This window comes from Narcine bancroftii, chromosome 2, assembly GCF_036971445.1.
Source record: "Narcine bancroftii isolate sNarBan1 chromosome 2, sNarBan1.hap1, whole genome shotgun sequence".
In the NCBI taxonomy this organism is placed as follows: Eukaryota; Metazoa; Chordata; class Chondrichthyes; order Torpediniformes; family Narcinidae; genus Narcine; species Narcine bancroftii.
In genome coordinates, this window is record NC_091470.1 from 281,670,666 (window position 1) to 281,686,168 (window position 15,503).

The window sequence follows — 15,503 nt, forward strand, 5'->3', positions numbered from 1 at the left end:
CTTACTTTTCTAGTTAACATCAGGTAATGCTCGTTGCTATTTTGTTTTCATATCAATATCTAATAAATGCTGCTAACACAAATTAAAACCAGCGAAATAAAAAAAACTTTCCTCAATACAAGTAGGTAAAGCACTGCACTGTAAATGCAGACTTTCAAGTTTTACTCCTAACAATCACATGTTCAACATGTTTCCTGAAACTTGAGTTCATAATATTTTTTCATATTATCGGAGAGGAAAATGGGGAATAAGTCAGGTTATAGTTTATGGATAAATATGAAACATTGGAGTTGGCATATGCTTCAAGAGTTTTGAGCATTTCAATTGATGAAGAAAATGAAAGAAAAACTATGCATTCTGGAAAGCTGAAATTTAAATAAAAAGCACAAGCTGCTTCACCAGAGAATTGAATAGTCACTGGTTTAAATTTTCAAAAGATTGAATTGGAAACAGTGCATAACTCCAGTAATGTACTGGAGTGGTAACTCAAGTTTCTGGGCTGGGATTTTAACTTGGTACCTTGCAAATTTGATGAGCGTGATGAGCTTTGGATATCTGACATTTATGCAATTGAAACAGAAATATTGTGCTACCCATCACAATTGTCATGTTCTGGAAATTTGATCAGGTACTTGCAGCTTTGAGTTGCACTTGCATACTTTGCTTGTTGCACATCAGAATGACAGCAGTTGATGTGCATCTCGACCAAATAGATTTGCACTGTCGTGGCCCATGAACTGAAAGACAACCCGGCTCACAAAATAACCGGCAAACCTGTCGATTGTGAGGGACCTGCAGGGACCGATGGCTGTCATCCCGCGTGACCTCCCACACGGCTTGAAACTGTGGGCAATGGCGGGAACACTGGCCAATCGGAGGCCGAGGCTGCAATGAAATCACTCCTGTCGTTCTTACTCCACACTTCGTGTAGCATGCACGCTACAATGTATATTCCAGGCTTTGGCTTTTGGATAACACCAGTTTACTGTGATGTGCCACTTAATGATTATATTGATGGATCTTTATTATGTATGCTGCCCCTCCTTGCTGTATATACAAAAGCATGAATGTCAATGTGATGAGTATGTAGAATATTTTGTATTAGTATAACTTTGTTTTGCAATAGATTATGTTTGCTTCCCTTCTTGTGAGCCATTCTATTTAGCATGCAGGTGCATAATCTCACAGGGCAAAGATTCTTCCCGTGCTGTTTTTTCCTGATTAAGGACAATTTTTAAGTGATCTCCAAAGAGATCAGTATTTCTGTAAAGGTGCACAGTATCTGCTGATCAATGACCTCTGAAAGTGAATAGATCCTTGAGAATTTTCCATCTTAAATATAATAATAATAATAATTCTATTCAGCTCCTGCCAATCCACAACTCTTTATGGGCTTAAGAAGCAGGTGAGGCAAGTATTTGTTGGGAAACATTTCAAAATAATGTATTCAAATTTTTCTTCTTGGGGGAGTTGAATGTGAAAAGGTTCAGCCATTTTGATCCATGGCAACATTCCCCCTTTTTGAGAGCGTCTAATTGTTTATATGTCTCAAGTTTAGAATAGTTATGGAAAGGGACAAGGAACAAGCAAAAGTGAAGATATTCAACTGGAAGGCTAATTTCAATGATCTGAAAAGGGATCTGGCCCAGGTGGATTGGAAACACAGATTAGCAGGTAAAATAGTAAATGGTAAATTGAGGTCAGGGTTTGGATGTAGTCTGGACTCTTGAAGAGACTCTTGAGTTTTATAGATATTTAAAGATGGAGTTAAAATGGAACTATTTCACAATACAGTTAGCAGAATGTAGATTACAGGAGAGAAGAAAAGGAAATGAGGGCCAAAAAAATTTGGAGAAGCCTTGGAGGTGCCATTAAAGAACTCAGACTTTGGGCAAATTAAAAATCAATTGGGTTAGGAATATAAAAGATCTTGTGGAGGGAGCAGCTACACCAAAGGTACTCAATAACTACATCTGTCTTAATTTTCCAAACAAATGTTGACCAAGTCTCTGTAAAGTTGGTAATAGAAAAATTGGATGAGATAAAAAAATAGGTGGAATCAGGAAAGGTAAGAAATAGAACATTTATCCTGCCTGGATGGCACTGACCCTAGGATGGTGAGGGAAATGTGCATAGCCAAAAATTGGATTTAATCTTCCATCCTCTTACAAGTGAAAATGACAAATGAGTAAATGTTAAATTAGCGGGGGTGATTTGTAAAATTAAACATTCTTCGAAAGCACACGTTTTGTTTCCTTGCCACAGAGGTTGAGCTAAAATTTATTTTTGTGGTACTATTGGTATTGTTTCGTATGAACGATTTTCAATTGAATTTTGATTAAGTTTTAACTACTTGGAACTAAGGATTATTTGAAGATTAGAATTTGTAAATTAAGTAAATTTCAAGGATCTACGATAATTAAAAATCAATATGAATGCAGAATAATAAGTAGATTACTGTTTTTGTCAAGGCACAATAATTTTTTTAAAAGTCTAAATATTTAGAGCAAGCTATTTATAAGTTAAACATCTAGGACAAATGTAAATGGTTGTAAAAGAGGTAATAGAATAATAGCTAAAAGTATAGTATTTTCCTTGTTTTGCAGGTCTGCTGAAAAGTGATCTGGCACCTGAAGTAGGAGAAGATGCAGCTGCAACTGCTAACCTAGAAGGTGGAATGACAGATGAAGATAGAGAAGAACTGACCAATGAACTTGCTAAGGTAAAGAATGGTCAAATTAAGAACTATCTGACTTGTACAAGAAGTTTGTTTTCGTTCAAGTGGTTGGAAAATTGATGTTGAAATTCTTTTCAAGTGACTTGAATTATGAAATTTTTTTGTCATTAGTTTTCTTGAATCGATTGTGTAGTCTGATTTGTACATGAAACATACATAAAAATCAGTTAAGTTGTATGGTGCACAATTACCAGATAGAATGAGTAAGTGGGTAGAAAAGTGAAACTTTCTCTCCCTTCTTAAATCTGCTAATTGCTTTAAATTTATGCACTACTTTCTGATCTTTTTATGGAAGCATATTCTCAGCTTTTAGTTTTGTGTACTTCAATTATATCTCCCTTCAACACGCATTGCAGCATGAAAAGTAACATTAGGCTGTACTGGGATGGCCAAACTTACTTAACGTAAGAGCTGCTAGTAATAAATTTCAGATGTTTGAGATGCATGTTTTGCATTTAAAAATGTATATAAATATTAATAAATACATGTACATAATCATGTATGTAGTTTTAACTGCTAATTTGTATTAGTTTCAATAATGAAAAAGTACTCATACCATATGTGTAATAGTCAAATTTTATGGACCAATATTTAGGATAAAATTTAGGGGTTCATCTATTACATGCATACTACTTTTGATCATCTAAGTACCTCTGTTCTGGGTATTGGGAGCTTGGATGAGCAGTCAGGGTATTAGGAGCTCAGATGCATGGGCGAGTGGTTGAGATAGGATGGCAAGTCTGAGTTCAGTGCTTCGGGAACTTGGATGGGTGGGCAGACGGGTGGCTGAGGCCTAGACAAAAGCTCAGATGGGTGGGTTGCTGAGATCAGGGTGCCAGGACCTCAGATGGGAGTGCGGCCGGGTGAGGTAGAACATAGTATTGCGGGCGTGTTCCCCACTGAGCTGGGCAGGCTGGCCCACCTGCTGAATGGGTAGCCCCTCTCCTTAAGACCCCTAATAAAGGCTGAGAGCCTAGTCTCCTCCCTCATAACTGTCCTTGGACTTGAGCCAGCAGCGTGTTGAGGCATGCTTGGCTCTTTAGATCAATAAAGCCTTTGATCCTTCGTGTCTGTGAGTGCGCTACACCGGAGCCTAGGCAAGAGTCAGAGGTCAGGGTGACAATAACTTGGATGGGAGGGCAGCCAGGGCCCAGGCAAGAAGTCGCAGTTGGGGTGGACTTTTACCTTGGCCTCATTTGGCTGCCCATCCAAGCTCCCAATGCCCCGGCTGCCCTTCTATCCAAGCTCCTGATGCCTCGACTGCTGGACAATTGCAAGTCACACCCTCTAAAACTTCCATTGTGAGTACAGGCTTTTATGATTCCTGTCTCAGCCAACATATTTCCACAAGCCGCACATTGTATGTCAAAGAGCCGCATGTGGCTTGTAAGCCATGGTTTGGCCACCCCTGGTTTATTTACATACCAAACATTTTTTTTACAATTGAGCTGAAGTTTAACCACTGTTGCATACAATTCTAACAACTCCTACTCTCCCATTGCATACATTAAGATTGTAAAAAAATATGTCACAACTGGATTATCTCTCATTGGGCTGTCTGCTGTCTTTAAGGATCTTTGGACTTGTACCTCCACATTATTCTACAATTTGTTTTGTGTTCTCACACCTGTTGTACTTACCTAAATACATTAGCCTGCACTTCTTGAGATTACCATTCCCCTGTGCAGGTGGCCAGAAAACATGCACTTTTTTTGAACTCTAAACTTTACCTCCTAATTTCCATACATCATGTGCATTTAGATGCAATTTGTCACTCCTCTTTGAACCTTGTAATCTCTACTACTTTGGTTAACCTGTCAAGTGCCTTGCTGAAATACATTTAAGCAGCCTCAAACATACTGTTCTCGGTTATTTCTACTTCTTTAAAACAAGCATTCAAGTTAGACTTGACTTTCAATTAACAGATCCATGCTGACTGTCCTTAATTAATCTGTTCCTTTCTAAACAAAGGTTTATACTCTGTAATTTTCCCCACATTGATGTTTAAATTACCTCTTTTTGATTATTGGATCCCTTGTCCTTTTTTTTAAAAAAGCATTGAGAACTGTAATTAGAAGTCATCCAATCATCTACTACCACTCCCGTAAACCAGAAAGAATTGAAAAATTGCAGTTAGAGCTTTTGCATTTTCTCACTGTCTCTAATGGTCGGATATACTCCCTTTAAATCTTAACACCAAATTTGCTGCCATTACACTTGTGTACTGCCTGATTCAAAACAGTTCAGCCTTTTTAGTGGGAGTTCTAAATGGAAGCCACACAAGTTGTCATGCAAATGAAGAAAAATGGGGAAAGGATTGGTGAACAGGAAATGAAGGGTGAGGTGGTGGTTTAACATCATGTTGATGGTGGGCATGGAGATTTAGTGCTGTACTAGATCTGATTAGTGCCAAAGATTGCTATATATTGGCCAGTGTGCTGCCAGGATGCAGGTAAGAAGAAGAATGGCATATCAATATCTGATTAAATTCTCCAGAATTTGATGCACTTATTATATTGCTGTCACAATAGCTTTGGGCCCTTGAATAGAGGCAAGCATCTGTGACTTCAAAAAATTGGTGCAGGTACTTTTCACACTATTCTCAATACATTACTGTATTGATTGCTTAAATTTAGACACACACAGCACAGTAACAGGCTATTTTGGCCCATGAGTCCATGCCACCCAATTTACACCCCATTAACCTACACCCCAGTATGTTTTGTATGATGAGAGGACACCAGAGCCCCCAGAGAAAACCCACGCAGACACTGGGAGAAAGTACAAACTTCTTACAGATGGCTGGTGCTGTAAAGATGTTGTGCTAACCACTATGTTAACCATGCTGTCCTTATTTAAACCGCTTTGTTTAAATACTCATTTTGAGCATTGTTTACAAAGGTTGTATTGTAATTTTTTAAATCCAATTTCTATCACTGTAATCAATACTAGGCACATTGATGTCATGACATTCAAACTCATCAAGGAGAAATAACATCCGTATTCCATTGAACTCTCTAATTCCTTGATGGGTTACAACTTGATAAGAAATGGGTGCAAACACAGTGAGCAATTTCCCTTTAATGTGTGCTTCACACAAAAACAAAATAAGCATGCATGTATCCAATATCGAGCAATGTCTGCATTTTGAGTGACTAATTATGTGATTCAAAACAAATTGATTTAAAATCAATTGAAGGTCAAAAAGTGTGAAACCGTGAGTAATCAAAGTTGTTGAGAAACAATACGCATAGTAAATGTAGGAAGTGTTGTTTTGTGCAGCAAATTGGATAAATAGATAAAAGCAAGAGCATATCTGCCTCTGTATTTAGATATTGTTTGACAAACTTGGCCTGTATCAGAACATTTTAGTTTTAGTAATAATTGAAGATTTGATTTTTTTTTTTCCTGGCAGTATCACTAAAATCTTGAATTGTGTTTCAAAGTCCTACAAGAAAAAAGTGTTTTTACAAAAAGTGTAATTCATTTCTTTGCATTGAGATCCCATTTTCAGTTGGGGCATTGATCACTGGATTTGGGACATCATGTTACAACTGTGAGACCACATTTGGAAGTATTTGATCACGAAGCTGTAGGAAGTGATGACATGGGGTTAGACTGATAATCCCTGCTCTCCTTGAAAAAGTTGAGAACAAATGACAATAAAAGTTTCAGAAAATATAAGAAAGAACTATGTGAGGATGCACAGAAGACACCAACAATGCCACTAAAGAAGGATAAAGGCCTTACTGCTGTACAAGAAACCAAGCAAGAAAAGGAAGAGAGGCTTAATCCATAAGGTAGTATCCAAAGGAGAGAGGCCAGAAACCGGGAAGGCCTTGGTCACTGCTGCAAAAGGTCTCCCCGCCAACAAATGCCACCAACCAAGATTCCAGACACTTGCAGCTCCAGTGATCAAGAAGAAGACCTGGAAAAGCAAAGGAAAAAACAAGAATGTCCTACAATCAAGAAAAAAGCAGAAAAAGGTGCAGAAACTTTATCTTCTGGTGAATTAAAGCAAATGTTAGATTTTTTTTGACAATCCATGGAAGTATTAACTGATGAAGTAAGGAAGACAAAAGACAAAGGAGGAAAAACCCGACACCCAACCCCAACCAACCAATTTTCCCTTGCAACCACTGTAACCGTGCCTGCCTGTCCCGCATCGGACTTGCCAGTCACCAACGAGCCTGCAGCAGACGTGGACATACCCCTCCATAAATCTTCGTCCGCGAAGCCAAGCCGAAGAAGGAAGAATGGTGACAAGATGGAAAGATTAATGCAACAATTGGACACTAGATTTGAAATAGTGGATGGAAAAATGAAAGGGAATTATCAAATGAAAAAACACAAGCAGAGGCAGCTGCAAAACATGATCAGTTAATGCAAAAAATAGATGTTTTGGAAAATTTCAGTAGACGGAATAATATCAAGATTTTTGGACTTAAAGAAGGGGATGAGGAGATTTGAAAAAATTTCTGCCACGATGGATATTGAAATCTTTGGGTCAGGCTGTATTTCAAGGTGACTTGGAAATAGAATAAGCCCATAGGGCATTGAGACCTAAACCTCAGCCAGACTAAAGGTCCCATCCAATACTTGTCAGATTCCTTCATTTGAAGTAAGAGAGAAGATACTGGAGCTGGCAGCGAAACAAGCTAAATAAAGACAATCACCTTTGATTTATAATGGAAATAAAGATTTTCTTTTATCTAGATACAAGTTTTCATTTGTTGAAAAAGAGAAAGGAGTTTAATCCGATTAAAGAGATATTGTGTAAAAAAAAAAAAAAAAAAAAAAGACTATGCCTTTCTTTTGAGATATCCAGCTGTTTTCAAAGTATTTGTCCTGGGAGAGAGGAATAGATTTTTAACTGAGCCTAATAAAGCAAAGGTAAATGCCGATTCACTGCCAGTTAAAGATCAGCAGATGGTTGTGGATACTTTAATTCATTATATAAGTGAGAGGTTTTGTTTTAACTGAAAATACATGGAGTTTCGAGAGAGATGAAAGGGGGAGAAAGGTTTAACCTATATTATGCATGATCTAAACCTTCCTCCCCCTTTAAACTATCTTGAAACTCCATGTATTTTCAGATTAAAAGGTCTATTGATAAGCTTATAGTAAGAGATGGTATGATGTTTCAAGTGAGTTAGTGGGGAATGTGATGCTGACCACTACACTATTGTGGACATTAATGCAACCAGTTTTGCATCCCGTATAGATCAGGGTGGTAGAGACGCTTTGCCATCACTCCCCTCTGGAGTTTTTCCTTATCTTTTTCCTTCCTTTTCTTTGGTTTGTAGACTGGACTTTTTATAGATGTATATATTGTATAGGGAGGGTTGGGTTGGATGAGGAGATGAAGAGGGATGCTAGATGGATATAGGTTTTGATTTTGATGTTTAATGGCAGGGAAATTGTCATTTATTAGAATTAATATTAATGGAATTCAGCATCCGATAAAGAGAAAAAGGTTATTGAATTATATGAAAAAAAATTAAAGTAGATGAGGTTTTTATATTCTGTAACTAATAAGTTTGTGGCATGAGATTCTTTGAAGGCTATTTAAGAGGACAAATAATAAGTTAAATGGCTAATGTTAAAAAATATGTCTGAAGTTAATTCTTTGGAAAAGGAAATAATAAAGATGGAAAAAGAATTGCAAAATCAAGGGAATGATGAACAAAGGAGTAGAGAGGGATATAAAATGAACCTGACAAAAATATTATAAATTGGGAGATAGAGCACATAAAGTTTCAGCATGGCATTTGAAGACTGAACAAGTATCAAGAACATCAGTAGCTGTAAAAAAAGATTTAGGTCATCTTGTTTATAAAACACAAGGTATTAATGATGTGTTTATGAAATTTTATAAGATATACAAATTGGAATCTTTGAAAGATGGGGATAAAATAGATGAATATTTGTCCAAAATTACTTTACCACAGTTAAACATAGAAGAGAAGACGGAATTAGCAGATCCATTTACAGTTACCAAATTATATGATGATGTCTTTACCAAACAATAAGGCTCCACATTCTCTCTGGAGTTTTAAAAAGAATTTAAAAAGTTATTAATTCCAATATTTATGGGGTTTTTAGATCAAATGGAAGATCTTTGGGACTTACCTGAGTAAGTAATAACAGTTATTCCAAAAACTGTAATAATAACAGTTATTCCAAAAAAAGGAGGGACCCTTTGCCTCCATCTTCATATAGACCAATTTCACTATTGAATACTGATTATAAAATTTTTGTCCAAACTAATTGCTAATAGATTAGCTAAACATTTACCTGAATTGATTAAAATGGTTCAAACAGGTTTTATTTAAAAATAGAAGATCAGTGGATAATATTGTTAGATTTTTAAGTTCAATAGATATGACTCAAAAAAGAAAAATACCATCAGTGGCTTTAGCTTTAGATGCAGAAAAGGCATTTGATAGATTAGAATGGGATTATTTATTTAAAGTACTGAAGCTTTTTGGAATTCGAACAAATTTTATAAATTGGATAAAAGCATTATATAATTCTCCAAAGTGATTACAAATAGACGAATATCAAAATCTTTTTTTGTTGGAAAGATCATCTAGACAAGGATGTCCACTATCTCCCTTTTTACTTGCATTACCTATAGAACCTTTAGCCGAGGTGATTAGAAGTGATAATGAGATTGAGGGCTTTATGATAAATGATAAAGAACACAAAATTAGTCTTTTTGCAGATGATGTAATACTATATCTTACAAACCCTGAAAGCTCATTTTAATAAAAAGTAAATGATTGATTGGTGGAGTATGGGTTAGTATCAGGTTACAAAGTAAATATTGATAAAAGTGAAGTTATGTCAATGATCGAGACAGATTATGTTCAAGTTTAAAAAAAAAAGGACAAAATTTAAATGGCAGAATGGCGCAATTAAATATTTAGGAATTAATGTTGATAGGAATTTAAATAATTTAAATTAAATTACATACCTTTTATTGAGGAAAATTGAAGAAGATTTAATAAGATGCAAAGATTTACCAATTTCTTTAATAGGAAGGATTAATTGTGTGAAGATGAATATCTTTCCTAGAATACAATACCTTTTTCAATCTTTATCAATTTTTGTACCAATAATTTTGTTTCAAGATTTAAATAAAAGCATAAGAAGATTTATTTGGAGGGATAAAATGCCTCAGATGGCACTGGAAAAATTAACATGGAAATTTGATCAAGGGTGACTTTCGATTGCCTAATTTAAAAAAAATTATTAAAGTAGCCCAACTTAGATTTTTGTCATCTTGTTATCAGACCATTGAAAAAATTGCATGGGTGCAAATTGAAATGAGTAAAATAGGAGAAAGTAATTCTGAAAATAATTTGTATAAATGGCATGAGGGATTATTAAAAGGAAAATCAGATGCACCAATTTTGAAGGATATACTTAAAGTAAAGAATGGAGTACACGTAGAAGGAGGAGTGAAGAATTATCAGTTGGCTAAAATGATATTAAATCAAAATCCTTTAATTCCTTTTGCAGTTAATAATTGTTATCTCAATGTTTGGTATAATTTTGGAATAAAAAAGGGATTGTTTTTTGGGATCTGTTTTTTTGACTTTTGACCAATTGAAAGAAAAGTATAATATACTATTTTTTTCTTATTATCAACTTCAATCATGTTTAAAAAGAAAGTTGGGGAGGAATTTTAAATTACCAGAACAAAGTCCATTTGAATATCTAATAACAGATATGTTTATTGAAAGATTTATTACGGATATGTATATCAAATTACAAGAGACAATTCAAGAAAAAAAAAGGATTTATTTAAATCTAATTCCAGATGGGAAAAAGATTAAAATATTCAGATTCAAGAAGAATGGTCAAAATTACGCTATGAAAGTGTAACTAATACAATTAATGTTAGATATCAAATGGTACAATTTAATTTTCTACATCAATTATGTTATACTCTATACAAATTGCGTGCACTTCATTCGAATTGTTCTGATCAATGTTTTAGATGTAATAAAGAAGTAGTATCTTTCCTGGATGCAGTCCGGCAATGTGAAAAGGTAGATAAGTTTTGGAAGGATGTAAGTATTTTCTCGGGATGAGTATTGAAGATGCAAATTTTGAAGGATCCCAGAGTATTTTTAATGGGAGATATTTCCCAATTGAAATTAAATATTTATCAAAAAAGTTTTTAAGTATAGCAATAGCAAAGAAATCTATAGGTGTAACATGGAAATCTGGTGATAATGTGAGGTTGAATAGATGGCGAATGGAATTATTAAATTGTATATCATTAGAGAAAATAACATAATTTACAAATCAACCAGAAAAATTTGATAGGATTTGGAAATCTTGTATTGATTTTATTGCTACGACTTTACCTGCAGTGTCCACCATGCCCCCATCCAACCCACCCTAATTAGTTTATGGTTTAAGATTATAATGTAAACTGCAATTAATTAATTGAAAGATCTATGTATTAGATAGGCTTTTCTTTTTTCTTACTTTTTTGGGGAGGGAGGGGTGAGTGGGGGGAGAAAATACATTAAAAACTGTTCTTTTTGTGATATTATTATGTTATGGATAAATACTGTATATGTTTTGAAACAAATGAAAAAATAAAATGTAAAAATAAAAACCCAAAGCTGTAGGAAGGACAGAACAGATCAGGACAGTGCATCTGCAGGGGTTTTAGCAGAAGCTGCTGAACATGATGCCCAAATGAAATAATTAAGATGGAGAGGGTGCAGAGAAAAATACCAGAAAATATTACTGGAACTTGAGGGCTTGATTTCAAGGAAAGAGGGTGTATAGCCTGAGATTTTTCTCCCTGGAATGTAGGAAACTGATGGGAAACCTTTAGAGATATCTAAAATGAGCGGCATAGTCTTTTTTTTCTCCCAAGGTAGGGGAATCGAAAGCTGGAAGACACAAACTTGAGGTGAGTGATAAAAGATTTAAAAGGGAATTGAAGGACACCTTTTTCACATGAGGATGGCAGGCATGTAGAACATCATACTAGAGGAAGTGGTAGAGGTGGGTACAATTACAGTTTTTTGAAATACATTTATACAGGTTCATGGATAGGAAAGGTTTGGAGTGGAACACAAAAACTGCAGATGCTGGAATCTTAGCAAACAGAAGCTAGAGGGACTCTGTGGGTCATGCACCATCCATGGATCAAAATGGTTGGCCAAATTTTCAGGTTGGGACCTTTTATAGAGTGATGTAGGCCAAATGCAGCCAAATAGGACTAGCTTGCATAGACAACTTGTTTGGTATGTACAAGTTGAGCTGAAGGGCCATTTCTTTCCTATAAAGCTGTCTAATTTTTTCAGCCGTATTATCTCCACAATATTTACCACAGAACCACAGAACACTACAGCACAGAAACAGGCACTTTCGGCCCTTCTAGTCTGTGCCGAACCATTTTTCTGCCTAGTCCCACTGACCTGCAGTCAGTCCATAGCTCCCCATTCTTCTCCCATCCATGTACCTGTCCAAATTCTTCTTAAATGTTAAAATTGAGCCCACATCCACCACTTTACCTCTCAGCTCCTTCCACACTCCCACCATTCTCTGTGTGAAGAAGGTCCCTTTTATGTTCTTAAACTTTTCCCTTTTCACCCTTTCCTCTGGTTTGTATCTCACCTACCCTCAGTGAAAAAGACTACCTACATTTACTCTGTCTATCCCCCTTATAATTATAAATACCTCCATCAAATCTCCCCTCATTCTTCTACTCTCCAGGGAATAATCTGTTTAACCTTTCCCTGTAACTTAGTTCCTGAAGTCCGGGCAACATCCTAGTAAATCTTCTCTGCACTCTTTCTATCTTATTGATATCTTTCCTGTAGTTAGGTGACCAAACCCTGTGCTGTCTGTACATTCTCCATGCGTCTCCATAGGTTTTTCCTGGGAGCTCCAATTTGTTCCCACCATTTGAAACATTCCAAGGGTGTAGGTTAATTGTGTGTAAATTGGGCAGCACGGACTTGTGGGCCAAAATGACCTGTTGGTGTGCTGCATGTCTAAATTTTAAATTTTAAACTGAACACAGTACTCCAAATTTGGCCTCACCAATGTTTTATACAAATTTACCATAACATCCCATCTCCTATACTCAGTAGTTTGATTTATGAAGGCCAATATGCCAAAAGCTTTCTTTATAACCCTATCCACCTGTAATTGGATGCCCTAAATTTAGAAATTCTATCTATGAACATGGAGCGATCCCTGGAACAGAGTGGATAGGTTTTGGAGCCTAATTAGTGTGTTGGCCTTGGTTATGATAGGCAGTGTATGTAATCAGATTAGAATTTTAGACTGTTGCACTTTTGTCAACAGCTAGGTTGTAATTAAGTGGCGGATGGGGAAGGTCTAATGTGTGATAGTCAATGATCTTCAGCTCCTTTTAATTCTCTTTTTTAAAAAGTAATGCCCTTTTATCTATGACCTTCTGTTGGTTCCAATGTGGGTCTACCTAACTTCAGCATTGTTCAGGACAGATAAAATTATTTCAAATTGCCCAAGAGAATGTGGAGCCTAGAATCATAGAATATTACAGCACAGAATTAGTCTCTTTAGCCCATCTAGTTTGTGCCTAACTATTCTGACTAATTCCATCCAACCTGCACCCAGACCACACCCATCCATTTCCCTCCCATCCATGTACCTTTTAAATCTTCTCTTGAATGTCAAAATCAAACTCTCATCCACTACTTACAAAAGCAGCTCATTCCACACTCCCATAGTCCTCTGAGTGAAGAAGTATCCCCTAATGTTGCCCTTAAACATTTGACATTTTCACCTTCATCCATCTAGTTCTTGTCTCACCCAAAAAGCCTGCTTGCATTTACCTTCGATAAATCCCTCATAATTTTGTATATCTATATTAAATCTCCCCTCATTCTCTGCCACTCCAGGGTATAAAGTCCAAATCTATTCAACCTTTCCCTATTACAAGGCACTTCAAGTCCCAGCAATGTCCTTGTAAAAATTTATTTGCACTTTTTCAATCTTATTGATATCTTGCACACAATACTCCAAATTTAGTTAAACTAATGTCTTGTACATTTTGATCATAACATTCCAACTCCTGTAATCAATACTTTTATGAAAGCCAAAAAAACTTTCTTTTGACCCTCTCTACATCCTCCCAAAGAACACCACCACGCACTTGTCTTTATTAAATTCCATCTGCTATTTTACTGGCTATCTTTCCAGCTAGTGCCGATCCTGCTACAAGCTTTGAGACCTTTTGTCACAGACTACACCACCCTCAATTTCAGTGTCTTGTAAATGTAATGATCAAATTTACCATATCATTTAAACTGTTGATATAAATGACAAACCATAGACCCAGTACCAATCCCTGAGCCACACTACTAATCACAGGTCTCCAATCATGAAGGCAATCCTCCACTGCCACTCTACTCTCTGGCTTTTCCCACAAAGCTAATGTTTAATCTAATTTATAACCATCATTTCAACAACTTCCAGTTTCCTGGACTCAACCATCTCATTTTCAAAATGGATATCAATCTTAATACACCATCCCCCATTTTGAAGGTCTCTAAACCCTTTGTTTCTTTCTCATCAACAGACCCAGCCAATCCCCCTCCACTGCCACTACCCTCCTCCACCTGGCAGAACTTGTTCTCACTCTCAATAACCTCTCCTTTGGCTTATCCTACTTTCTCCAAGTCCTAGGGATAGCCATAGATCTCAGCTATGCCTGCCTTTTTGTTTGCTGTGTAAGCAATCCATGCTCCAAGCAAACACAGGCAAGGCTCTTTAACTCTTTCTCCACTACATTGATGAGTAAATTGGTGTTGCCTCCTAGACCAATGGTGCGCTCGACAACTTTCCACTTTACTGCTAACTTTCAAATTCACTAACTCCATCACTGGCAGCATTTTCTTCTTTCTCACTCTCTCTGCCTCCACCTTGGGAGATATATTCTCTACAGATATTTTCTACAAATCCACCAGCTCCCACGGATACCTCCACTACACCTCCTCACACTCTGTCCCCTTTAAAGATTCTGTTCCTCTCTCTCAATTCCCCCATCTTCATTGTATCTGCTTCCAGGATGAGGTCTTCCATTCCAGGATATCTAAGATTCCTTTTACCTCCATGAACTCTGCCCTCACCTGTATCTTCTATTGGAGGGAGGCACACTGGATCTGCCTCCCTCCACTGTGAGATGCAATAAGGACAGGATTTGCCTTGTCCTCACCTACCACCCCACCAGCCTGTATATCCAACATATTCTCTGGATTTTCCACTACCTATAATGTGATCCCATCACCAGACATCTCTTCCTCTTCCTAGCCTTTCTGCTGGGATTGCTACCTCATCCTCTCATCCCTTACCCAGGAATCAGCCCCTCAGTACCTACCCCTGTGGCTGCAAAAAATGCTACACATGCCCTCACCACCATTTGGGGCCCCAAACATTCCTTATGAATAAAATGATTCTGGAGGGTTCATCCACTGCATCCGGTGCTCCGGTTGTGGCCTCCTCTATTTGGGAAAGGCTGGACACAGACTGGGAGATCGTTTCATTGAACACCTTTGCTCTGTCTTCTGCAATAACAGGGATCTCTCAGTGGCCAACCATTTTAATTCCACACACCATTCCCACACCAACATACCTGTCAATGGCCTTGTGCACTGTGTTATGAGCCCAGAGGATCCCAAAATCCAGCAGCAATAGATATTCACGAAGACAAATGGTTACTTAAAAGTTGCTTTTAATTTAA

At 36.9% G+C, this 15,503-nt stretch overlaps 1 protein-coding gene across 11 annotated transcripts in view; it reads left to right on the forward strand.

The window, feature by feature from the left end:
- tpd52 (tumor protein D52) overlaps positions 1-15,503 on the forward strand; it is a 214,075-nt gene that overhangs the window by 20,978 nt on the left and 177,594 nt on the right. For 4 of the 11 annotated variants that reach the window (XR_011352216.1, XM_069921156.1, XM_069921146.1 and 1 more), the window contains exons 3-5: positions 1,366-1,405; positions 1,554-1,674; positions 2,607-2,722. Coding sequence is in view for 10 of the 11 variants with exons in the window: in XM_069921156.1 (XP_069777257.1) it covers positions 1,366-1,405; positions 1,554-1,674; positions 2,607-2,722 (277 nt within the window). In the remaining variant the exon portion in view is untranslated. Of the gene's footprint in view, positions 1-1,365; positions 1,406-1,553; positions 1,675-2,606; positions 2,723-15,503 lie in introns of those variants that run through there. The other 7 variants (XM_069921147.1, XM_069921149.1, XM_069921151.1 and 4 more) reach the window with 4 other exon arrangements.